The 24,991-nt window shown below is 52.7% G+C and overlaps 11 protein-coding genes across 11 annotated transcripts; 9 read left to right on the top strand and 2 right to left on the bottom strand.

Annotated features, from left to right (window-relative positions):
- Window positions 1-808: 808 nt before the first annotated feature.
- On the top strand, window positions 809-1,679 carry PV08_02904 (uncharacterized protein; the record flags this gene model as incomplete). The annotated part of the gene is made up of 2 exons (XM_016377261.1): window positions 809-1,128; window positions 1,175-1,679. 2 exons carry the CDS (start codon window positions 809-811, stop codon window positions 1,677-1,679), a joined length of 825 nt encoding a protein of 274 aa, XP_016238831.1.
- A 1,164-nt stretch (window positions 1,680-2,843) lies between these two features.
- PV08_02903 (uncharacterized protein) lies at window positions 2,844-4,301 on the top strand (the record flags this gene model as incomplete). Its single annotated transcript, XM_016377260.1, has 2 exons — window positions 2,844-2,938; window positions 2,993-4,301. The coding sequence occupies 2 exons, from the start codon at window positions 2,844-2,846 to the stop codon at window positions 4,299-4,301; spliced, it is 1,404 nt and encodes a 467-aa protein (XP_016238830.1).
- A 326-nt stretch (window positions 4,302-4,627) lies between these two features.
- PV08_02902 (uncharacterized protein) lies at window positions 4,628-6,390 on the top strand (the record flags this gene model as incomplete). The annotated part of the gene is made up of 4 exons (XM_016377259.1): window positions 4,628-5,485; window positions 5,531-5,690; window positions 5,737-6,312; window positions 6,365-6,390. 4 exons carry the CDS (start codon window positions 4,628-4,630, stop codon window positions 6,388-6,390), a joined length of 1,620 nt encoding a protein of 539 aa, XP_016238829.1.
- A 1,601-nt stretch (window positions 6,391-7,991) lies between these two features.
- Window positions 7,992-9,482, top strand: PV08_02901 (uncharacterized protein; the record flags this gene model as incomplete). Its single annotated transcript, XM_016377258.1, has 1 exon — window positions 7,992-9,482. One exon carries the CDS (start codon window positions 7,992-7,994, stop codon window positions 9,480-9,482), a length of 1,491 nt encoding a protein of 496 aa, XP_016238828.1.
- Window positions 9,483-10,815: 1,333 nt separating this feature from the next.
- Window positions 10,816-11,902, top strand: PV08_02900 (uncharacterized protein; the record flags this gene model as incomplete). Its single annotated transcript, XM_016377257.1, has 2 exons — window positions 10,816-10,991; window positions 11,107-11,902. 2 exons carry the CDS (start codon window positions 10,816-10,818, stop codon window positions 11,900-11,902), a joined length of 972 nt encoding a protein of 323 aa, XP_016238827.1.
- A 381-nt stretch (window positions 11,903-12,283) lies between these two features.
- PV08_02899 (uncharacterized protein) lies at window positions 12,284-13,300 on the bottom strand (the record flags this gene model as incomplete). The annotated part of the gene is made up of 1 exon (XM_016377256.1): window positions 12,284-13,300. The coding sequence occupies one exon, from the start codon at window positions 13,298-13,300 to the stop codon at window positions 12,284-12,286; it is 1,017 nt and encodes a 338-aa protein (XP_016238826.1).
- A 479-nt stretch (window positions 13,301-13,779) lies between these two features.
- On the top strand, window positions 13,780-14,287 carry PV08_02898 (60S acidic ribosomal protein P1; the record flags this gene model as incomplete). Its single annotated transcript, XM_016377255.1, has 3 exons — window positions 13,780-13,848; window positions 13,963-14,185; window positions 14,241-14,287. The coding sequence occupies 3 exons, from the start codon at window positions 13,780-13,782 to the stop codon at window positions 14,285-14,287; spliced, it is 339 nt and encodes a 112-aa protein (XP_016238825.1).
- Window positions 14,288-15,262: 975 nt separating this feature from the next.
- Window positions 15,263-16,501, top strand: PV08_02897 (uncharacterized protein; the record flags this gene model as incomplete). The annotated part of the gene is made up of 1 exon (XM_016377254.1): window positions 15,263-16,501. One exon carries the CDS (start codon window positions 15,263-15,265, stop codon window positions 16,499-16,501), a length of 1,239 nt encoding a protein of 412 aa, XP_016238824.1.
- Window positions 16,502-17,040: 539 nt separating this feature from the next.
- PV08_02896 (uncharacterized protein) lies at window positions 17,041-18,174 on the top strand (the record flags this gene model as incomplete). The annotated part of the gene is made up of 1 exon (XM_016377253.1): window positions 17,041-18,174. The coding sequence occupies one exon, from the start codon at window positions 17,041-17,043 to the stop codon at window positions 18,172-18,174; it is 1,134 nt and encodes a 377-aa protein (XP_016238823.1).
- A 620-nt stretch (window positions 18,175-18,794) lies between these two features.
- PV08_02895 (uncharacterized protein) lies at window positions 18,795-20,354 on the bottom strand (the record flags this gene model as incomplete). The annotated part of the gene is made up of 1 exon (XM_016377252.1): window positions 18,795-20,354. The coding sequence occupies one exon, from the start codon at window positions 20,352-20,354 to the stop codon at window positions 18,795-18,797; it is 1,560 nt and encodes a 519-aa protein (XP_016238822.1).
- A 2,726-nt stretch (window positions 20,355-23,080) lies between these two features.
- On the top strand, window positions 23,081-24,384 carry PV08_02894 (uncharacterized protein; the record flags this gene model as incomplete). Its single annotated transcript, XM_016377251.1, has 3 exons — window positions 23,081-23,218; window positions 23,362-23,748; window positions 23,926-24,384. 3 exons carry the CDS (start codon window positions 23,081-23,083, stop codon window positions 24,382-24,384), a joined length of 984 nt encoding a protein of 327 aa, XP_016238821.1.
- Window positions 24,385-24,991: the final 607 nt, after the last annotated feature.

Raw genomic sequence — 24,991 nt, 5'->3', positions numbered from 1 at the left:
AGGTTGTCCCTATCAGCCAATTTTAGCAGTCTTGTGGTCCTCAGCCTCAAGACTGCTACTTCTGGGGAGCGATGACGGACAGGGTCCGGGGTCAACACGAGATACGAGGTTGCAACAGTCAGGGCAACCTGGCAAAGCACTCTCTCGGACACAGAATCTGTCTGGGAGAGGGCGGACAAGAGCTGCTAATCCTCGGCATCTCTCACACTCACCACTTGCTCCTCCGCATTTTTAGCCAACGTACTACAACTGCAGCATCAGGAGACGCGCGGTGCGTGATGATCCTGCGGTCGATACACCGCCAGAAGGGATGTACGAATCAACCGGACAGCTCCAAACTACATACCTACATGATACGAGGATGTTTTGGCGTTGCCCCAACTCACCCATGCATACTAGCTCGGTGAGCCACGACTATAGCGTCCCTACGGAGTATTAGGCGAGCAATGGCGCGGGGTCCGAAGCTTGTGGCTTACCACCATCCTCAACAATTGATCGCCGGGCAGCCTACAGGCTACAGGCGACAGGTCAAGATAAAGGATGCCAGGATCACTGGATCAGTAGCACACCTTCCTCTTCTCCGTGCAACACTCTACTCTACTCCCGACCTCTTCCGTACTCCCCTCTTTGTGTACACCATCACCGCCATATTTAGGAAGGCTGCAGCTCCTCCATCTCATCATCAATCCGTCACCTCTGACTCCCTTATTGATCTGGCTTATGAACCCGCCTCCAGACTACGTTGACCATACCATCTACCATCCCATCCATTAGTCGCCCTGCTCAACACCACACATACCCGTCCGCCATGGCTGCTCCTCGTGCGTCTTCCTTCAAAGCTCTTCGCAGCCTTCAGCGATCCTCGGGTTCGACTCCGGCCAAACGGGGTCTCCACATAACTGGAGTCCACGCCCATCCACGGCCCATTGATCCTACTCACAAAACCACCTATATGCCGTGGAACCTACAAGACCTTCGTCAAGAATGTCAAAAGAGAACCCTCTCGGCCTCTGGGACCAAACATGAGCTCATTGATCGCCTGGCTGGTCACGACAGCTTGCAGGCGCGTGCCTTCTCTATGGCAATGAGGCGCATTGCCGTTGAGCAAACCAAGAAGCCAGTATCTGGGTACGTTGGATTTTTCTCTCGAAAGCACCCACTAACTGAGAAGCAGTCCTTCCGAGACCGGTAGCCAGAGACATTTCAACACCTCGCGAGAGTCGAAGGCTGTCCACGACTCATCAACCATCGACTTCGCCTACCTTCCCAGACTCTTCGAACAGCAGTACGGTCCACAGCCCCCAGAGATCCGAGTTCCCATCCTACCAGACATCAGCTCGCAACAGGCGGAAGCAGTCCTGGAGAGATACCCTGAGCTCGATGCAGCCGCCGGAAGCTATCAGGACACGCAGGGCGCAGAGATAATCATGAAGCCTGAGATATCCACGATTGGGGATGCTCTAGCCACCCCGGCCAGTGCCCTCAGCGACTTGCATGATGGTCACCATGAGAAAGAAATGTCGGTCGACATGCTCACGGCTCTGACCGAAAATGTGGGCAACAGCACCCAACAATTTGCCCGGATGTCCAAAGACAAGGACGAGCAGACCATGAAGAAGGTCTGGCACGGTTTTCTGGACGATCTGTTTGGTGGCCCGCAGAAAGGTGCCAGAGCATGAGCTGTGCGGCGTCGCATCATTTCGTGTAGGCCGACGCCTCGACGCTGTATCACTGTTTACAGAAGGCCCTGTCCGTACTTTAATACGAGTAGTTTCCGAAGGCTAGGAGATCACTGATCAGGCCTCGCTGACTTTCCCATCATTCTTCTACGCACAGGGCACTATTCGCTCCCTGATATGTTTTGCTCAGAACGATTCTCCCTTCGCGGTTGCTGTGCTTCTCCATGCTTGACGCGCCCGTATTGTCTTTGGCAGTCCCCACTTTATGTCTCTCAACGGCCTAGCGATACGAGGAGACGGCGCGTCAGGAGCCCCTGAACTTGGCGCTTCGACGTCGAGCTTCGAGTTGCAAGCCTCGCCCGGCCTCAAATAATCCGGTGAGTAGCACCAGCCATGGGGGATGAACGTGTTACATATCGAGAATGGTCATCTGTAACCCGTGTCTGTATCTGGGAGTTGCACAGTGAGCCTGTGTCAAGACGGGAATCCCTCCTCACTACGAAGGGCATTTCACCCATTTCCCAGATGAGGCAACGCGCCTGGACTGTTCCCTTAGCGAGTGGCTGGACAGGAGAATCCACCATATGTCATTGGTTTCAAAGCCCACATTCCAAGGGACGAATGCGAGTGATCGCCAGGTACCATTTTACCCGACCCCTGGATTGTTCAGACCCGCAAAGACGCAGCACAGATGCATCGGTCGAACTTGGCATGGCAAAAGATGGCGCTCGATGGGATGGATGTCCTCCAAGGCCGGGCTGTCAACTGCGGTAGCTATGTTCAAGATGTGCATGTTATTCCTCGACTGTGACTATAACCTCTATCCCTCTCCTCCCTGGCATCCTAACTGCTTCGACAATTGACCTAGAGATTTTGCCGCGAGATCTCTTCACTGAGCATCTCTCATATTTCTTTCTGTTTACAAGCATCGAGTATCTCACGACCGATATTTCATTCCTTTTGGCAGGCCACGAATCGAGATATATTCCTAATCATTGCGATCATAACAAGCCACTGGACTGGCACCCTGGACGAAGAATAAACAAAATTACGACATCCTCAGCGTATGAGTTAATAAAAGAAATATGCTTCTTCAACCAACATGGCTTACATGGCTGCTGTTTTCAACTTCTTCTTTTGCCTTTTATCCGTATCATGACGACCATGGAGGAAATGCTCGACGATTTATTCCACTCAGGCCCGAGTCCCAGCCTCCGGGGAGCTCTGAAGGCGTCACAATCGACATACAGAAGGTCAGAGTAGGTCAACCGATGTTTTCCACATGTCGGGTAATGCTAACAGGTTCAGACAAGGAGGAAAAATGACTTCACCGTGGTCGCCTCCAACAAACCTTCGATACCCAATGCCATGGCCGTGGACTCGGACGGTTCGGACTTTACCTACTTTTCTGTTCTAAAATTCGGATCTTCGAGACAGGAGATGTACATGTTGATCGACAGTGGTTCAGCAAACACCTGGGTTATGGGTTCGGATTGCGACTCTAGCGCTTGCAAGATTCATAACACCTTTGGCAGTCAAGACTCAACATCCTTGCATAAGACTTCTCAAACCTGGAGCCTCGCTTATGGTACAGGCGAAGTAACAGGGGTGGTAGCAAACGATACCGTCAGCTTTGCCAATTATACTCTCCACATGGGTTTCGGGCTGGCTTCAACTGCGTCGGACGACTTCAACAGTTACCCTATGGATGGTATCCTGGGCCTTGGCCGTCCCAGCTCGGACGCTTTGGGCACCCCTACTCTTATGGAAGTGCTAGATCAGCAGGGAAATCTTTCAAACAACATAATCGGCGTTCACCTCCAGCGGGCTTCAGACGGCACAAAGGATGGACAGATTACATTCGGAGGCGTCGACCATTCAAAGTTCAGTGGCAAGCTAGGCTACACCAAAGTAACAAACGACGCCTCTTGGGAGATTCCTGCAGACGACGCTGGAGTCGATAGCAAGGCTGTTGGCTTCACAGGTAAGAGTGCCATTCTCGACACCGGGACCTCGTACATATTGATGCCGCCATCGGATGCTCAGAAATTGCACTCTTTGATTCCTGGCACTACTCAAAACGGCGAAATCTTTGTCGTACCATGTTCCAGCAACGCCAATCTTTATTTCACATTTTCCGGTGTTCGTTACACTGTTTCCCCGAAGGACTATGTGGGACAGAATCTTGGGAATGGTTGTCAAAGTAAAGTCATCGGCCACCAGGCGTTTGGTCCTGACGAATGGATTCTGGGGGCGGTGTTTCTCAAGAACGTCTACACGGTCTTCGACTTTGATAACAACCAGATTGGACTGGGTATTCAGTCAACTATCGAATCCAACTCTACTGGTAATACGATATCCACGACATCCACGACATCCTCGTCATCAACAAACACAGCATCGTCGTCACACACATTTTCTGCAAAGTCATCAAAGACTACGGCAGAGTCATCCAGCACGAGCGGCTCCTCATCGTCGCCTGCAGCTTCAGCAACATCATCTGGTCCAGGCGACAGCAGTCCTTTTGGAAGTTCAGACCTTGCAGCTTCTTCAGCGTCGCGAACAGGCCTGAGCATTTTGTCAAACGCCCTTCTTGCATTGATTATTGGATGGATATTGTAGTATAATTCCCAATGGAGCGTATCAGCGAAACTTATCTATGCTTGCTGTAGTTATTATATGGAATCTCTGTCTTCTATGTGAGCAATGTACCATGAGAAGTACTGTCAGCCTCTGTTGCTTTCTAAAGGGTGTACTCCCAGCTTTATGATAGATGCTTTGCACCGAATAAAGGCAGAAGCGCGCCGGGACTCGGCCAGTCAGGGACCGAAGCTCCGCTTGGACCCAGCACAGCCTTGCACGTGTCTTTGAATGTGAACACCTTACGAGTACAGACCAAAGTTATTCAACCTCAGTCGAATACATGGACGACATGCACCTCTTACGCGATGACCCTTGATGACGAGCACTCTGATGGTTCAGTCAATGGTAGAACCAAAGGGAGCCTCGAAATCCAGATTCCTCTCCTGTTGTCCTCGACCGACGACAATTCCGACGACAATGGGGATCCTTCGATAGCCTCAAATCAGCCCGGTCGCCCTACGCCCCAGAGACAGTCTTCCCTCTCCCACCCTCGCCCAGACGGTACGCCGCGAACTACAAATAGGGTGCGCTTTGATCTGATTGAAGGGCAAAATGTACAACATCCAGAAGAGTGGATGGAAGAGGAGGACTATCTCGAATCTCCGAGCAATAGCCAGCATGCACCGCTGCTCACTGATATAACTCCCCCGGCCCAGTCACCATTCCTCTCGGACTCCTTCCAGCCGGAGGATTATCTACCAGATGCTCGGCCCAAGAGTGGTATGCGCAGTGCTTTTATGAACATGGCCAACTCCATCATTGGTGCTGGAATCATTGGGCAACCGTATGCCTTTAAGCAGGCTGGTCTTACAGTGGGAGTCATCCTCCTTATCGGGCTTACAATTACGGTGGATTGGACTATACGTTTGATTGTAATCAACAGCAAGTTGTCAGGTGCGGATTCGTTTCAAGCAACCATGCAACACTGCTTTGGTAGCAGCGGACTTGTTGCAATATCGGTTGCGCAATGGGCATTTGCATTTGGTGGCATGATTGCTTTTTGCATTATCGTGGGCGATACAATACCACATGTTCTGGAAGCCTTGATTCCTGGGTTGAGGGACCTACCTTTTTTGTGGCTCCTCACTGACCGGAGAGCGATCATAATACTGTTCATCTTGGGGATTAGTTGGCCTCTGAGCTTATATCGAGACATTGCAAAGGTATGGTAAGCGGAACTTCTTCTTAGAACACGCTAACGAGCGCAGCTTGCAAAAGCTTCGACACTCGCATTGATGAGTATGCTCATAATCATTGTGACCGTTGTCACACAGGGACCATTCGTGGATCCAGACCTCCGGGGCAGCGTCAGTGGAATGTTATTTGTCAATGACGGCTTCTTTCAAGCCGTTGGAGTGATCTCATTTGGTGAGTCTGGCTGGACGTCTTGATCAAGTCATGACTGACATCTTAGCGTTTGTTTGCCACCATAATTCTTTACTTATCTATGGGTCCTTGAAGACCCCTACTCTGGATCGATTTGCGACCGTCACACACTATAGCACATTCATCTCGCTCGTTGCTTGCCTCGTCATGGCATTGGCAGGGTTTCTCACTTTCGGCGACCGCACCAAGGGCAATGTGCTCAACAACTTTCCGTCACAAGGCCATATCTTGATTCAGATTGCCCGCTTGTGTTTCGGCCTCAACATGCTCACCACCCTTCCACTCGAGTGCTTTGTGTGTCGAGAGGTCATGAACAACTATTGGTTTCCCGAAGAACCGTACCAGCCGCACCGCCATCTGATCTTCAGCAGTGCTTTGGTAGTCAGCGCCATGGGCGTAAGCCTTATCACATGTGACTTGGGGGCGGTCTTCGAATTGATAGGGGCTACGAGCGCTTGTGCACTTGCCTACATATTACCGCCTCTGTGCTATATCAAGCTAAGCACGAGAAGCTGGAGGACTATTCCTGCGGTCCTCTGTATGATGTTTGGGGTCGCTGTCATGACGGTGAGTTTGATACTGGCTATGAAGAAGATTATCAAAAGTGAGTCTCATTCAGATTTTGGCCACAGAGGATGACTGACACCTTATTACAGACGAAGGAGAGCCACAACAGTGTTGATCTCTTTGTACTAGAACTGTATCGAGGTAGTCAACGATGGAATGAAATTTGCCGCCTTGATCAACATGATGCTTCGAACAGCAGGGAACTCGAACCCACTCCCTCTTACGCTTAACCCGTGTCACGGATACTCTTTCGAGACCCTTGGAAGGACGTCATTGCCGCTCTGTCCCTGTGCACCATGGCGAACCGAAGCCATACAAAGCTCATTTTGGGCTCCGCGAGACCAACACGTCTCCTGCCGTGTGAGTTGTCTCATAACGTGTAAAGGGGTTCTCCTTGTCGTTGGCGTCCTTTCAGAACCTGTTATCTGGGTACCTCACATGCACGAGGCCTCTGAGTGTCGTAAAACATGAACAAAGCCTCCCCCTTTTCCTTGGGACCAGCGACAGTCGGCCATGCTTATCTCGAGACTATCTAGAAGTCTTCGAGATAACGAGAAGCCTCTAGGTGCTATACAATATGGAGACGGTCTCCCCCTTTTCCTTGACTAGTGGCCACTCGAGCAATGTGGCTTCGTGACTAGGAATGCTGGCTATCTGGCACTCGACAAGATAACGCGTGATCCCTATGAGTGTCATACAAAGATGAAGACAGCCTCCCCTTTTTCCTGTAAGTTGTGCCCATCGACACAGTGACTAGTGCCACGAGAACGTGGCTTTGTAACTTCGATTCTAGAATGCTTAATTCGAGACTATCTGTAAGTTTCCGAGATAATATGCAAGACATTCGGGTTACACGAGGCAGATTGCGGCGCACCTAAGCCTCGTGTTTCTCGACCACCATTTGTACGATGGAATCTATGGCGCTGACGAGGCGTTCGGAGTCGGACCACGCCCATTCGACCTCTGGATTCTCTGCCTCGGGGATTCTCACATAACTTCTCGCAGGGCGTACCCAAAGACTCTTGTATGTTGTCTGCTCGACTCTTCACTTTCATGACGATTGATGAACAGGAGTGTCAATGGAGACCCGGAAGTGTCGGAGACCTCGTTTGAGAGTCAGGAGTTGGACTTTTCCAGATGGCGCTAAGGCTAACCCGGTCTAGTGAAGATGTGCGGCGCAGCGGGGGCCAATCAGCCTTCTCACCACAGCTGGCAGAGGCTCGACTTCGGCCCCCTGAAGACGTTGACTACATCGTGCGACATCAGAGCCCCTCAACTTGCACGCGCTGTCAGTTAAAGTCTATCCCACGCTTGCACCATGATCTCTTCCTGTTTCATGCTGGATCTCTCTGGTCAAACCACGCCTGGGATGCCCCCGGGAACGCCTGGCCACAGGCAAGCTCACCATGCTCCTACAATTTCCTCGCAGTTCGAAGAGCGGCCTGTATCCCAACTTTCCTTGATCTTTGCCTTGTGTGTGATATATGATGTTTTGAATTCCCCTTTGACCCATTGTCGTTCTTTACCTATCGTTCCAACGTCCCAGCGACGTCAGTCATTCATTTCACAATCTGTGCCGGTCCTCAGTCATTCCTTTTGTGACGCAGTTTCGCATTCGTTTAAGCAGGTTGATCCTGCTATAACCAGACGCTCATTGACCAAATTGACACGACATTGACGAAAAAAGAATACGAAAACGAGATTATCGGGGACAGAATGCATCTCAGGGCCATAACCTTGTTGGTCGCCTCCTTGACATTGGCTCAGGCGCAGGCACGCCCCGATGGTATGCTGTACCGACGACAGTATGGCAATGACACTACATCGTCCGATATCACTACCACAATCGCTACTCCTGCTGCTATCGATGCTGCGCTGTCAACCAGCAGCGTTGCCACAACGACCACGGCAGACACTGGTGTCGGATTGACGAGCAGTACTACAAGTACCACCACAACAACCTCATTGTCCACTAGCACCAGCGCCGTGGCGGCTACCACAACTGCGGATTTGGCTTCGTATACCACCACCGCCGCCGCCGACGATGCGGTTGTGACTGCGACGACAACAACCACTTCGTCGAGTATCGATACCGCGAACGATGTTGTTGCCTCAACTACGACAACTACAACTACCACGGCCACAGCTACCACGAACACAACCACCACGACTACAACTGCCACACCCACAACTGCTGTAGCCGCCGACAACACGACTTCAATCGACGTTGCTACGAGCTCTTCTACTTCAAGCAGCACCACGACGAGCGTCAGGGGTAAAAAGAAGAAAACGACATCTTCACTGGCAACGAGCACTACTGCCACTGCGGTCGTCACATCCAATTCCACTACTAGTACGTCGAGTACAGATGAAGTAGAGGGCATCTCGACTTCTTCGTCTGGCACGACAACTAGTACTAGCACTGCCGAAATGGAGAACGTTTCAAGCCCGTCAACTTCAAGTAGCGTGACTGCAGAAGTCACAACACCTCCGGCCGAGGGTGCCGTGGTGGCAGCGAAGACTACAGATAGCGCAAATATCCCTGCCGACATGACTCAAACCTCAAGCGAGGCCGTCGAAGTCAGTACCACTGTCGAGGACAAGACTTTTACCATGACTATTGGATCTGGACCGTCCGCATCTGTTGTTACCACGACAATCCGCCAGACGAAGACATTTTATGTCACGAGTGTCGTGTATGCCACCATCACTAAACCATCTCCAACTGGTGCAAATGTAGGCGCTGGCGGCGTTGGGGCTTCACAAAACCAAGCAGTTGGTGTCACGCCCACAGCTGGGGACGGGACAACCACGATCACCATGGTGTCTACCACTACGGAGACGGTTACTGTTGTGCCTGCGACTACTGGAGTTGCCGCCGATGCGGGGGGTGCTTGTGGTGTTTCGTACGTGACGGTAACAGAGACGATCCAAAGCACCGTCACTGTTACTGCAGAGCCCACGCTGAGCAAGCCATCGGTCGCGAACCAAGCGCAAGAGACGTCTCCCAGTGCCAGTATCAGTGCCAGTACCAGTGCAAGCACGAGCGCCAGCACGACCACGACCACGAGCTCCAGCACATCTACCACGGGAGCTCCGTATACTTTTGGAAACGGCACCGAGTCGCATAATCTGAACTTGGCGAGCTCTGGGTTTATGACGGTTTCGCGATTCGCCAGGGAAACAGCGACGGGGTTCAAGCCTTGAACACCACTCGTGCGGTACCTTGTATATAGATATAAGTCAAATGAGAAAAGAGGGTTGGAAGCAGGGATTTATCATGTTTCAGTTCTTTGTATATAAGCTTTTTTGCTGGCATACCACTGTCCGACTGTGCCACAGAGGGGGGAGAGTCCCTGACTCTATTTTGGAATGCAAGGGTAAGGTGGGTGCTGTTTGTAGATGTGTGCAGTAAGTAGATCCGATAAGTGACGGTGATTCGATCTACCCAGGTTCTACAAATCATTGGCCTAATGTTCTCACACTCTAGGGCGAGTAAGTTACCAAGTCAAGGCGTACACGAGTGCTGCAAGTCACTACGCAAGATTCCAGATGGTTACGGCGGCGCTATGACGACAAGTCGGCGGTGTTCCCGGCGTGTTGTTCTGAAGAAGAGGCATGCATACACATACTCTTGCCGACAGGTAGAGATGGACGAATGGTTTTGTCTCCTCGATCAGCGTAGGTGGCGCTTATTTGCCGAGGCCTCAAGCGAGAGAGTTTTCTCGAACATGTCCTATCATGGAATCCCATGATCTGTTTGGACATACAGATCTCCATCCCCATCTCGACTCGTACCCGCACAACTCGTACGAGTACCAAGGAATCAAGCTAGCCTGCCAATAATTCCTTGATTGTTTGAAGAGCTTGCATTTGCTTGGTTGGTCGGCGGGGTGGAGCGTACAAGTACTGACCTGTGGTTTTAGTTGGTCCTTTTGCAGTGCGGCCCTCCAAACAGGTTGGCGGCTCATGTTGCTCGTGGCAGAAACTCTGCCCCGCAATGATGATGACGATGATGCTCAACGACTGTTCACTGTTCACTACGAGAACGAGTGCGAGGACTCGCATTGTCTCCCCCTTCTCCATCTGAGATTTCTTGGATGCCCAGTGCGTAAAGGCAACGCGGGACGGGGCCATTGCAAATCATCTGTGAACCGTGGTATCCGTCCTATCGTGACCTCGGAGCTAACTCTTATTCGTAGCAACTCGTCTTCTCGTACTCGTACCTTTGGTCAGAGTCAATGCCCCTATGACGCAGGGTTATGGCGTCAGTCTCGCCGTCCTAGCGAACACAAAGACGTCAACAATCGCGAATATGCTGGCAGGGCCACGAGTACCTGTACAGCTTCTTATAACTCCCTTCCACCCCTCGTCTGTTTTGCTCGTGCCCTGGTCTACCCACCTCTCGCTTGAGAACTCAGAACTCAGAGCTCAGATACTTAGCATATTGCATGAGAGTGCCCGGTTGAGGTAGAGCGTAAGACGTTTTCAACGAGATCGAATCCAGAAACAGGGAAGAAAATCAACAAAATCCGGCACGATGGAAGCTGCCAAGTCAGCCATCAGCAACCTCATGGGCTACAATAAAGATGAAGATGCCACTACGGGCACCGGCACCACTGCTGGTACGACTGCCCACACCACACATCACGCTGGCGATAATACCTTCGGAAAGGGTAGTCTAGGTCAGGTTAGTGGTTCAACCTACGTGCTTTTGTGAGTCGACGAATGCGGAGGCTGACCTTGCTGCAGACTTCTTCAGACACAGGGTGTGTACTCGTGCTCGTAATTGTCTCTTGATGCAAGAGGCGAGTCTCTAATACGTCTGCAGGTCTGCTCCTGCCCATCATGCCACCACGACCGGAACAAACGCCGAGACAGACTATGGCACCAATACCAGTGCCACGACCGGGACATACACGGATGAAGGCACCGGTGCGACTTCTGGTGCCTCCGCGGGCTCCTCTACCGGTCCCTCAGCCGGCCACTCTACTGGCCACTCTACTGGCCACTCTACTGGCCACTCTACCGGTCCCTCCTCCACGCGTGCAGCCACCGGTGCGTCGTCGGCCGGCTCCAGCACCGATACCGATCACGGGCACAAGTCCGGCGTGCACCTGCACAACCCTCTGCACCATCACAAGTCCCACGACAAGAGCGACGAGTCTCTGGAGTCGAGCCGTTCCCATGCACAGTCCCCCAGCCAGGGGCGAGACCCAGCCGTCGTAGGCGATGACGACCCAGCGAGGAAACTGACTGGCACCGCAGCGCCGGGCTCGCACTCCGCGGTCTTTGGACTGACCCCGTCCGGTGAAAAAGTCACCGACACCAGGCCGGGTACGGGGATCGTCAAGCCCGCGAGTGAACTGGGCAAGTCAAAGTCAGGCAACGAGCACAGCAGCACGTCAGCAGGGGCCGGTGACACTTCGTCCCGTGCGCCAGCAGGAGGTAAGGAGCTGAGTGAACAAATGCACAACCCCAGAGACCAGGGGCCCAAGGGACTGGAACGGACAGATCCCGTGACGAGTCTGGGTGCTTCGGATTCGGACAAGCCTGGCGCAGGAGGTGTTGGCTTACACCAGGGCACCGGCGACGTTAGGCCCGGAGAGAGAGGCGGCAATGCTTGAGTTCCCCGTACAGAAAGATCTGGCGGAACTTCAAAGGAGAGATGGATTAAGGGATTTACATGCACAGGTGGGACTCTACATGAAGTGTCAATTCATCGACTTGACTTCCAACGTTGAATATCAGAATTATGTATAATTATCATATGCCGAACGTCATCACTGCTGTGAAAAACATTCAAAAGCATTCAGTTTCTTGTATCGACACTTGTCTAAGTCTGTTCCATTGATATTCATGGTATATACATTTTCCTTTAGGCTCGTGTGGAAGGAGGTCATCCTTCGTAGGCTATCCATCACAGGCCCTGCTTCAGGGCGTCTAAAGTACGAATTCCCCTTGCATCCAGGTCGGGGATATCTGGTCGGTCAATTCAACCCGTCGTGTCATTTGTTGGTCGTCGTCGTATAAAGCCCGTCCTCCCGGATCCAATCTCCAACGCCTCGGCCGACCAACGCGTTGACATCGGACCAGCGGCCTTCCTTCGCGGCATTACGAATCCTCGTCGAACTTACACCCTGAGTCTCGCCCGTCTCGTCGACCACGAGGTCCACCCTGCTCGCCCATTCCCTCTTCAACCCGTCGGACTCCATGTCTCCGTCCGCTATGCGCTTCAGGTACGCCAGCTGGCCGTCGATGCTCGACAAGTCCTCGTCGGCGCCCGTCGTGTCCTTTACATTCTTCGAGGGGCTGTCTTTGTCCACGCGGACCGTGGCGCGGACCCGGTGCCGCGTGAGGAACGGTGCCAACGCAGACAGCGGCGGCGTGTGGTCCGGGTAGTACTTTGCCGTGAAGATGCGGATGAGTGTGTCGAAGCCTGTCAGGTGGATCTGTTCAAAATGGTCCCCTGGGTCTCGCGGTGAAGCCGTCGCGTACGCGCCCGAGTCGTCGATCGAAGCGGCCTTGTCGACAAAGTACGGCTTCTTGGTGATTCCGATGTCGACGACCGGCGGGTCCGAGAGCGCAGAGCGCAGTTCCTCGGCCATGAGCGTCATCATGACCAGCCGGTCTGGAAAGGCGGCGGGCTCAGGGGTCTTGTCGGCGTTGACGGTCGCCAAAAGAAACAGAACTCGAGACTCGGCGGGGTTGGCTTGAGAAGGAGGAGACGGCTGCGGCGGCGGCGGCGGTCTCGAAGCCGTTTCTGACCGGCTTGACGACGAGAGGAAGGTGGTTGTCCTCAGTGCGTTCTTGACGAGGGCCAGATGTGCTTTGGACGGTGGGTTGAAGGACGAGTCCAGCACGTACAGCGTCCGAATAGGTGAGGAGCTTGGTGGTGAGGTCGACTGAACGGACCGTAGTACCTTGAATGTGCTGCTGGGCGATGAGGCAAAGTCTGTCAGTGCCTGCGCGAATTGAGAGCGGAGGGACTGGAGAGCATTCATGTCGAGATCGGAGTCGGACATTGTATGATAGCAGGGCTTCTTCCACAAATACTCCGTCTACTAGGTACGGGCGGAAGCGTTTGAATCGGGACCACGAAAGAATCTTATTGCCGTCAGGGCGAACACAGCATGGTTCCTCTATGTTGAGTCAGAAAATCCTCTCATACCAATGGCTATAGCTCATTTAGTTCAAAATATGCAAATTGTTCAGGAAGAGGTACTATGTAACAGTCTACCGCACCAGAGACGCTTGAAGCAGGAATGACGGAATTGGTCGGGCCGTGGTAGCAAGCCTTGCCGCTGACTAAAAATCGAGGTCGACAAGGCTGGAAACTGCCAAGCCCCGACACGTGACCAATATCGAAGTCCCACACCCACAGTCCGAAATATCAGAGTGCAGCCCGCACATAACTTCTAACTGCGCGCAAGTTCAATTCCTCGACAACCAGCCCAACCACCAACTTCCAGCAACTTTGAGGAATCCTCTTCAACTCGTCAAGATGTCTACCGCCGAACTCGCCAGCGCTTACGCCGCTCTCATCCTTGCCGACGAGGGCATCGAGATCACTGTACGAGAGATCCCAGTCCCGAGAAATTTTTTGGAAGACACTCTTCTCATACACAAGAGGAAGACGTTCTCCTGTCAACGCTTCAACACTTACTGACCGTTGTTTTCTGTGCAGGCCGACAAGTTGAACACCCTCATCAAGGCCGCCAACGTCCCTGACGTCGAGCCCATCTGGGCCAGCCTTTTCGCAAAGGCTCTCGAGGGCAAGGACGTCAAGGAACTGCTCACCAACGTCGGTTCAGGCGGTGGTGCCGCTGCTGCCGCACCTGCTGCTGGTGGCGCTGCCGCTGGCGGTGCCGCCGAGGCCGACGCTCCTGCCGAGGAAGCCAAGGAAGAGGGTATGTTTCGACGCTTCGACTTCGCAAAACATGATTTGACTGACCACCACAACAGAGAAGGAAGAATCCGACGAGGACATGGGCTTCGGTCTCTTCGACTAAGCGCTTCGGTTTTACGTACTGCCCTCTTATTCTCCACGACTATTCCGAGACAAGACAAACAAAAAGAATCCTTCATACAACCACTCTTGCAGCCAATGCACACCTTTCTGTCTTGTGTCTTGAAAAAGCTGGACCTGTCTCCCTCTTCTCGTGAGGAAGCGACATGCGTTCGGTATCTAGTCCAAGGCATTTGACATTTGTGGATATCAAAATGAGCAGACAAATACTCGAGAAGAACGGTCCGGGACGAGCAAGGGCATGCTAAGACTCATGCGGACGTACCTCGAGCCAGAAATCATCTTTTGAGCAATTGATCCACAATGTCAATAACTCATGAAAGAAAAGCGATCCAAGTTCTTGTTTCCTCCTGCGCGTCTCGCATGTTTGACTGTTGCGGACAGCTCTAGTCCAAGTGTCCTCGCGCCGTTCCATGCGGGCTCTCATCCTGGTTCGGGCGGTATTCAGTTGTGCAGTGCTTTCGCACGAAGTTATCCTATCACCACTCGTCCCTGATCTTGACCTCCTCTGCCCCGATGCTTGGCCCTTTTACATCGGAGGATATTGCAAGGGTGTCCCTCTGGAATGTACTTCTGCCCGTCTTTAGCGACCGTCGTCTGCCGCCCTCACTTTTTGTCTACTTCCCTTACTAAGGAACAGACGGTATTGTAGACCGTACTGTTCATGGCAGACATGTCTGTGTACCTCCTCGCTCATTCAATCCAGTCATATGGTGCGAACAAAATACTTGCAAAACGCAAGCCGCCTTGTGGATATCCGGCTTCTCCACTTTGGGAGTCAAGAGGTGCCTTACTCCAACACTGATATTCGTCGTCTGTTCCCCCTCTCCACGAATACCTCTGTGCTCTGGGCTTGTACGATATAAACCTGCCCGCAGTCCCGTCGATTCCATGGGTCGCCCACCGGTGTACGACTAAACCGCTGTAGCAACATTCCTCCATCGTTGGTGTCGATAGAATGCCATTCACATACGGCACTGATCATCTCGAGCCGGCTTTTCACGACCGGCCAGTCCCCAACATCACTTATGGTCTACACTTTGACGAAGCAGCCGCCCACCATGTTGAAAAGACAGTCAAGGCCAAACGTGTGTACATCATCGCATCCAATTCCTTGTCGAGGAATACCTATGCTCTCAAACGCCTCCAACGGGCCCTAGGCGAGAAAGTCGTCGGCACACGGATTGGCATGACTCCCCACACGCACTGGAACCAGGTTCTCGAAATCACCCAAGACGCTGCGCCAAAGAACCCCGACTGCATCATCACATTGGGTGCGGGCAGTCTTACAGATGCGGCGAAAATCATCTGCTGGATGCTTGCCAACGACATCACCACGGCGGAAGGTATGGAGAAGCTAGCCTCTGCAGGGAAGGACTTCAAGGACCCTGTCGTACAGCACGTTGCGATCCCAACGAGCTTGTCTGGGGGCGAGTACCAATCCATTGCAGGGGCGACACGCGACGATGGAACTCATCGCAAACAACTATTCACCCCACCTGAGAAGAACCCCTGCCTAGTAATACTGGATCCGGAGTTGACTATCACGACGCCTGAGAGAATTTGGCTGAGTACCGGCATCAGAGCGGTCGATCATTGTGTTGAGACACTATGTAGTCTTCTTTCCAACGCTAGGGGGGATGCAGAAGCCGAGAAAGGACTGCTACGCCTGGTGCCGGCTTTGATCCGAACACACAAGAACCCCGACGATCTAGATGCACGCTTCGAGACGATGAGAGGTGTTATCGAGGCCATGAGCGCCGTCTCCTCTGGTGTACCATTGGGTGCCAGCCACGCAATCGGCCATCAACTTGGGCCCATGGGCGTTGGCCACGGCGAGACTAGTTGTATCATGCTGCCCGCTGTGTGCAAGTGGAATGAAAAAGTAGGTGCCAACGTTGGAAAACAGGCTTACACGAAGAAAGTCTTACTCAAGTCGCCAATTGTCATGGATCTGCTGGAGGCGAAATACGGGAAACATGTCGGCGCGCTCAACAAAGTTGACCTTGGCGATACATTGGACGTAATATTCAGAGAGATAGGGATGCCACGAACACTCAAGGATGTTGGCATTGGAAAAGACAAGTTGGATGCCCTTGCAACGAATAGCTTGACGGACCATTGGATCCAAACGAACGCAAAACCGATTACGGAAAAGGGGCAAGTCATGGAAATCCTGCAAATGGTGGTAGAGTAGGAATGAATGGGGCGTGTTCTGTAGAATGCACCTGGACAGTTGTCAGTTGACCTTAGGAACAAGAATCTTGATGAAAGCCATTCACATCTTTGGCGACAAGGGTGACATGTGTGCCATTCGATCGGAATGCCATCAAGGAGACACGGTGGAGCCCTTGTGAAAGGAGTAGTGCACAGGACAAGTGACCCGGGAATACCAGCTAGACTCAATTGTAGATTACATCTCTTCTAGCAATCTAGACTACATTCTTTTCAGAAAAGACTGGCCAGATGATCAGTCATTGTGCAGTGGTGGTGATACAACATAAATAACCTCGGTTGGCAGCTCCCTTACTCCAAATAATGAGATCTCTTGATCTTTTTGACCATGTGGCCCACGAGATACCTTTTCATAATTCTCAATTGATCTGTCGCCTCGACACCGGAGACGAGGGTGGCTATTACCAATGGAGATATCCCGCCAGAACATACTCACCGACCAAATTGAGCCCCCGAAACTACAGGTACCTTATCTACCTGGGCACGGAGCCCCTCATCCCAATGTCTCCCGTATCTCGCAACAATCTCTTCCCAGGCGAGCAGCTGTCGACAATCAACGGCGCCCCATGTATAACGTATTTCCGCCCGGGTGACCCATCGCGCCCTCTTGCAGTCCTGGTACCTGGAGCGGCACACCTCGCTCGCGTCTTCTATGGAGGTCACGACGGCCACGACCCGCACGACTTTGTCGCCCACTGGCTGACGCAACAAGGCTACAACTTTCTCGCCATCTCGTATCCTCTCGAGACCGACCCGGCGACAATGCTACCGACGCAACCAGGCATGACTGTATCCGAATGGGGCGCGCAAGCCGTCGAGGCCACACGGCAGACGATACACCGGCACCACCTCCTCAGCAACGCCGTCATCCTCCTCTTCTGGAGCATGGGCGGCAAGATTCTACAGCCGTACGTCCTCGCAGCACGCGACACCAACATCTCCATCTCCTTTGCCGTGCCGCTCGTAGCCACCCCGGCCATCCGCGGCGTGCGCGATAGACCCATCCTGACGCCCAGTCCCACGGGTTACGCAACGGCAGCAGGCCTCTCGGAGACATACTTCATGTTGCAACTCCACGAGCAAAACGCCATGCACAACGGCAAGACCATCATTCCAGACGAGACCTACCGGCGTGAGTACCTGGGTAATTTCCCCGTGGGTCTCGGATGCTATGGCGTACGGTGGTGCGCAGTAGAGGAAGTCCAGCCACAAGAACAAGACCAACGACAGCGGAGAAACCGAGGCTCCTTCGTAGACGATCCAGACACGGGCTACGAAGTCGCCGACGCAATTCCCCATGCGCAATTACCATTGATATGCTCGATATCATGCTCGAGCCCCGCGGACCTGAGACACGCCATTGCCGACAAATACACCTGGGGTTTCCTGTTGACCTACAAGCTCCTCGGTGGCATTGCGCCGTCGAAAAGGGCAGCGTTGCAGACCGACCAGGATAAAGGGAGACGGGTCGTCCAGTTCATCCACTCCGCACCAGACACACTGTCGGCTACAGTCGAGGGAGGCCATCACTTCTTCATCGGAGAGAAAGGGGCAAAGAGGACGGCGGAACTCGTTGCGGAGTTTGAAACCCGCGTAGCCGATTTCCAACGAGATCTGGCGTCTCTGTTGTCTTGAGCCGGCTGATCAAGCTGGGCCTGGTCCAAAAAGGGACATATCTACACATATTCCGTACAGAGCGACGGACAGAAGAAGGTGGAGACAGCATCGGGAAATAGTCTGAGACTTGGAAAGCCCCAGTTCAGCACTTCCCAGTCCCGCAAGCTGCACAGCAACCCCATATCTTGATTCGTCCCAGAGTCACAAAACCAGCACGGCACCAGTCTAGCATCACTCAGACATACAACACACAAAAACAGTTGGCGTGACGGAGCCAACACGCCACACACTGCCGGCATCAGTCTACCAGAATCACTCAGGCACACAATACACAAAAGCAGTTGACATACGAAAGGATCTGTCATAACTCAGTCATCAATGCGTTTTGAAAGAAAGGAAATGAGAGTTATGTACAGCTCCAAAGCCCACGCTCGTTACTTGGTACTTTGAGCTTCAAGGTTCTACCGAAATGATTTCTTCCAGAAACACTCCTCACAGATGATGCTTATATCGCCAAAATTCCTACTCCGAACGCCTCGCCATTGAAAGGGAAAAACAGAAATGAGAAATATGGAAAAATCGGAACCAAAATGACGGGCTCGATATTTACCGGAGTCAGTAAGGATAACAACCACCATCTAATCATCCCACTTGATAAAAGTCTTGGACTCCAACCACCTGCCGCTCTTTACGACCAGTTCATCGATACGGGTGAAGTAATCTGCCGCCCAGATGATGACAAGAGCGGTGAAGAGCTCACCAAGGGCACCGGACCAGTAACTCTGGGTGCCAAAGTACTGTTTCTGCCAAGGGTCCACGTACGGGATGTATAGGACCCAATTAACGGTGTTGTGCATGGCGTATACGCCAAACGAAATATCACCGAGATACTGCGAGAACCCCCACTCGAAAGGAATTTGAAAGATCCGGCAATTGTCCAGGGCAAAAACAAACAGGGCAGCGCCGATACCGAGCCAGAAATGTTCACCCAGCTCGGGGACATACCACCAGGGGATGAGGTCTTCGAAATATCCCCAAGGCCACCAGTCCCTGTTGTAGTGACCGTCGTATGGCGGGGGTTGTCCCATCAAAAACATGCCCATGATGAGCAGGACGAGGCAGCCCACGATTTTCAAAACTTTGCTGTACACCTTGTTCTGCGGCTTCTCCGACACCAGAGGCAAGTCGTCCTGCTGGTCTTGTTGCGGGAGGCGAATCTTCTGGAGTCGTTCCGGGTGACGGTCGAACTGGTAGTCGGCGATCAACATGCCGTACATGAACAGGGCGACGTAGATGACACCCCACCAGTAGCACAGACCGATGACGACCCACGCAAAGAGTCTCCGGCCAAATGTCGCCATGTAGCATGCCGCGGCCAGGAACCAAAAGACGGCCATACTTCCTCGGAACTCGACGGGGATGGTCCACATCTGATCCAGGTAGTGCGTACGGAAGACATCGCCGTACCAGAAGCCTTTGATGTCGCCGAACGGGTTGCTAGAGGCGCCAAAGTCCCAGAACCAGTCCCGCATCTGCAGGTAGAAGGTGGCTTGCTGTGGTGCAGGGTGGCACCATCCCCAGAACGTCATGACCGCGGTGACCAGGGAGGCAACACCAGTCGAGATGTAGAGTCGCCACCACCTTCGGAAGGTCGAAGATGCCAGGGCCCGCAGGAGACCCGTTTGCTGGTTTCGGACCATCTTGAGCATCCGATAACTGAGCACATATCCGGAGATGATGAAAAAGATGTCCACCATGGCCCGACCGTTTAGGATCATGCGGATGACGGGTTGCTCAAAGAGCCACGTCCTGTTGGCGAAGGTGTGGTATCTGGCCACCGAGACGGCTGCCCACCCTCTCAGGGCATCAAGGTAGGCTGTCGGGTGTAGTTTATCTCTTTTGAGGCCGCCGGGATGTACAAAACGAGGGAAAACGAGGACGAGGTACGAAAGAACGAGAAACAGGAGGGTCTTGAGGTCCGCCACGTCCCATTTGGTGGTTGTTCTCCAGTCGGCCGATAGGCGTCTGATGGGGTCTTGATACCACTTCGGTCTTGCTTCTTCGGGGAGCTTTTCGAGGTCGATTTCGGAGAGGTCGTGTTCTTCTCCTGCTGAACCTCCTCCTCCTCCTTCTTCTTCATAATCGTCGGCCAGCCGAGCATGGTCCGTCAGCGGTCTGTACTCGTGCGTGTTTGACATCTTGGCGCGATGTCGTTATTCCCCCCGGCGTTTACCGGTGGTGAGAAAAAAAAGTTCAGGACGAATAGCACGAGTTTCGTAATGATGATCATGGCAGGAATGTAGGCTTTATGAAGAAAGTAACTGGTGTCGCTCTGAAAAGGTGGTGGCAAAGTAAGGGGACGCACTGCTGATGCGGGAAGCGAGGTATGTGCCAACTTATCTCCTGACAGCCATGTCACGGACGTGCCCTTATTGTCAATCACATTGACCGTGTCGTGATCGGCGGTTGTTTCTGATACGAGAAATGCGAAGTGGCAATCTGACGTGCCTGGGCAAGCTTCCTACCTCCATAGTTAAGGACCTTTTGTACTGGTACCGTGACCGCATTGATGCAGCAATGCTTTCGGCCGCGGTGCAGTAGGACCGTAAGTTGGACACGTAGTACGACGATGCTGTGAAAGTACTTCCCTGGTATTCTGTCGAGACCAACAAACCATCTTGGACCCCTTCTACGCGTGAACCACCTTCTTCCACGCATGTGACGAAAACCGGCTCTCTTCCCCCCCTCGTCTGAGGCTTCGGTCCGTGTTTCAATTGACTACCTTGCTGTCATAAGATGTAGCGGTTTCTGTCAAGCCATGTATAGCATCGTCGACTGCTTGGCCTGTAGATTGAGGTTGGACGAAAGAGAGCCGCATGGCTTTCTTAGTGTGCATGGGAAATCTTCCAAAGCGCATTGGACGGGCTGCGGCTGACAGATTTCCCCATTGGCGCAAAGCGACGACGGAGCAGGGGGGTGTTTTATCGGTTTTTGTGGATCACTACTGTGCCCGGCCTAGATTGACACGGCTGGCACACTGTCAACGGGCGCGTGGTACCTCGTACGAGTAAGGGGGATGAGAGAGGAAGACAAAGGAGATTTTGACAGCTGTCGTTGTTGACGGAGAGAGGGTGCTTAACCGCTTTGGGCTCTCTCGACTTGCGGCCAAAGTCCTAACTAGTTAACGCCCCCTTTAGCTACCTAGGCATCCTACCTAGTGGCCACTTGAGTTTGAGGATGTCAGGAAACGTGCTTCGCCTAGAGCGATACACATTCCCAGTCGAGTCCAAATGCCATTATTACGGGCTTCGTCTCCAAATTGTCCATCTTATTGACGTGAAATTAGATCTTCAAGATAAAGTTTCGCGTGGCTCGTTACCCGTTTTGGGTTGGACGAGACGTTGCTTTCGGGTACGGTCGCCGTTGTATCTTGATGCTTTTGTCCAAGGGGGCAAAGAAACACAAGACGGAATGTCGAGGGGCAGAGAGAGACACGGTAGATTCTGAGGTTCCTGTGTCTTCGTTGCCTGTGGACGCGCTTGGTCCAGCACAAGCAGGAATACCGAAGTATGAGCGAGTCCACGGCTGTGGCTTTTCCCTCCCTGTTGGCGATCGCCGATACTCTGTATGACTCTGTATGTACTTTCGAAAGACACGTGGGCTGTTGGTCGTCCAGAACTCCAAGTAAGCAAGTGGATTGCTTGTTTGTCGATCAAGTGAGCACGCTTGAACGAGGCTTTTCAAGCAATTAGTGAAGAAGCGAACGACAGAAAACGAACCTTTCCAACCGTGGGTATCATTATGCAGTGAGACTGGACTGGGCGGCATCATCAAGACTATTAAGCTTGTCTCGAGTCCCTACGCAGTGATGGGCTTTCGACAAGGCAGAAAGAATGTTGCTGCACATCAATGATTTAAGGACAACCCAAGTGTACTCCCCCTATAGGTACTAACTAATTGTTTGGATACGAATTATACGAGGAACATACGAAATACGACGAACTTGGGACAGCGGGCAGTGCGTGCCATAACAATGATTACTCCTGTTATGTACTCCATAGTTAGTAGTAAGACGGGACGTTTCATCGCTATTACGAATCGATCATCTCCACGCTCTCTCCTTCTCGGAACTCCATGCTCAGACACAGACTAATGTCCTCCAAGATCTCGCAAAATAGTCCCAATACTGCTAGTTCATCCCATCGACAGCGGCTAGATAAGATAGTGTCAGAAAGCGAGATTTTCCCACACTAAGAATCACCAACGACATCTGGTCAGTGGTCGTCAATCGCCCTGGCGCCATCAAGCTCCTCAGTGCTCGCTCACAATGGTCTCTTCGATGTGCATTCCGGACATCGTTCTCACGCCTTGTCCTGGCGCGGACACGGACAAGGACCCGGTTCGATCTCCAGCGCTTTTTTTTCCAAGTTCAAGTTCGTGACACCGAAATTCAGCCAGCCGCACCAGCCTCGCATCCGCTCAGGTTCCGTTGTGTCCAGCTCGTCTACTCCACACTGTGTACAGCTTCGATCCCTCGTCAGCCAGTCGTGCCTGACGCTGGGCCACTGGAGCCTTCTGCTTCGTGTACAAATGCATATGAAGCACGTTGTCGAACTCGATGTCACGCAACCGTAGACAGGACGGACTCTGCGGTTGTCTTGAGCGGGTACCTCCACGCCCTGCGGCTCGTATAGGGCAAACCCTCTCATGACTCTTCTCGTGTATAGCGCCCAACCGAGCCACTCACTCACTCCCTAGTCAATGCAGCTTTTGGTGGATGCCTGGCAGGCAGGATATATATGCAGTGGTGTGGGTATGATATTTTTGCTCGATATGTTCTTCTCCTTGCGATCTGTCGTCCGTTCTCTCAGCACTACGAGTGCATCAAATTGAAGACTGCTCTTGAACCTCAACAGTGCCAAACATGGCAGCCAGCGGCAATGTTACTTACCTGCCCTACCAAGATTGTTACAATGTCACGCCACAGTGTCCCGTCGAGCTCAGCATCTACGGCTATTATCCCAACATCGGCGCGAATGCTTTTTTCGTGGGCTATTTCTTTGTAAGTATCTGTTTTTGTTCTCTCTCTGTCCAACACCAACCGACAGCATCACCCGGTCCCGGTCCTGTTCTCTTTGTCCCTCATCGCACGTCCACCAAAGTTGGCCATGGCCTCGGCATGAAACTAAAGGAAACCAAAAACAGATGGCAGGGGCTCTTCAACTATACGCCGGCATCCGCTACAAAACATGGACATACCTTCTCGCCATGTTCCTTGGTTGCGTCGATCAAGGGCTCGGCTACATAGGCCGTGTGATGCTGCACAGCAACCCCTACGACAGCGTCGGCTTCCAGATTCAGATTTGCTGCCTCATTCTCGGTCCCGCGTTCAACTCTGCCGCGATATATCTCGTCCTCAAGCACATCACGCTCTGTTTCGGTCCGGAGTACTCGCGCATCCCGCCAAAATGGTACACGCGCATCTTTATCACTGGCGATCTGGCCTCACTCATCATCCAAGCCGTCGGAGGAGCAATGGCAGCTACTTCTATGGACAATAAGTCTCGCCAAAAGATTGGCGACCATATAATGGTAAGTTTTCTCCCGAGATCTATTTGTTTCGTTCTCAAAGACACACTCTCTCGTAATTGAGCCTGACGTTCCTCCGCCATGACATGTTCAATCTGTTCTGCCTTTCCTTGCCATCTCCTTCACCCAGGGTACATCCATGCTGCCTACCCGTGACGCTGACTCGGCCTGTTCTTGCAGATGGCCGGTATATGCTTCCAGGTCGTGACGCTCTCCTTTTTCGCGATCGCGTCACTCATATACATCACCACACGATACCGCGCAAAGACTCCCCTGCCCGCCGAAGCGAGGATGTTCCTGAGAAGCACCAAGTTCCGCCTCTTCGCCATCGGTCTCGTCGCGGCCTTCACCTGCATCTTCATCCGATGCGTCTACCGGATCATCGAGATGGCAGGCGGCTGGGGCAACCCCATCATGCAGAGTGAGGTCCCCTTCATCGTCCTCGACGGCACCATGGTTATCATCGCCACGACGATTCAAACACTCTTACATCCAGGATGGTGTTTCCCGCGCCTGTCGAGTGCGTACGTGCCACCGGTGGCAAGCAACACCGGACTCTACGGCCGCAACGGAGGAGCAGAGTTGGATACGGTCGAGAAGAAGGATGGCATCACCGGAGACAACACGGATGCTTTGTAATCTTTTGCCGGAAGACGGGAGGTTGAATGGATTTTCTTTTTTGCGCACCGTGTTCGCCTGGGACGGATGAAAATAGATTTGGACTTACATCATGCAGATGATCGAAGACTAATTTGTGTCCTTGATGTCCACATGTTTACCATTCCACACTCTCGCATGTCGATGGGTATTGATACTCGGGACGTTGTCTCCGACTCTGAAGGCACCTCATCCGCTCTTCCTTCCATCTGTCCCGCGATGATGTGCCACTACATGATGCTCGGCCACAACGGCAAACGTCCTCTACGACACTTCTTCCTGCCCACTCACTCGTCAATCGCCATGTGTTGTTGTCCCTCGCCATGGACATAGCTCTCGTCGCCCGTCGTCTTCTCCTTGTCGAGATATCGTCATGTAGACCGCTCGCTGCACTCCCACGGCGGCGTCCTTTAAACCGTCGAGATTGTCATCATGTAGACCGCTATGCCCTCCCTACTTGAAGGTTTGACCCGCCGACCTCTTCTCGATATAGCCTCATGCCATCTAGTCGCACGTCGTGCTCTTGAAACGTCGACGGAAGGGCTCTAACTCTCTTTCTCTACATTCTCTCTAGGTCTCCTCCCTTCCC

This window comes from Exophiala spinifera (genome assembly GCF_000836115.1).
Source record: "Exophiala spinifera strain CBS 89968 unplaced genomic scaffold supercont1.2, whole genome shotgun sequence".
NCBI lineage: Eukaryota > Fungi > Ascomycota > Eurotiomycetes > Chaetothyriales > Herpotrichiellaceae > Exophiala > Exophiala spinifera.
Note: the sequence above shows the minus strand (reverse complement) of the source record. Positions and strands in the feature narration are given on the sequence as shown.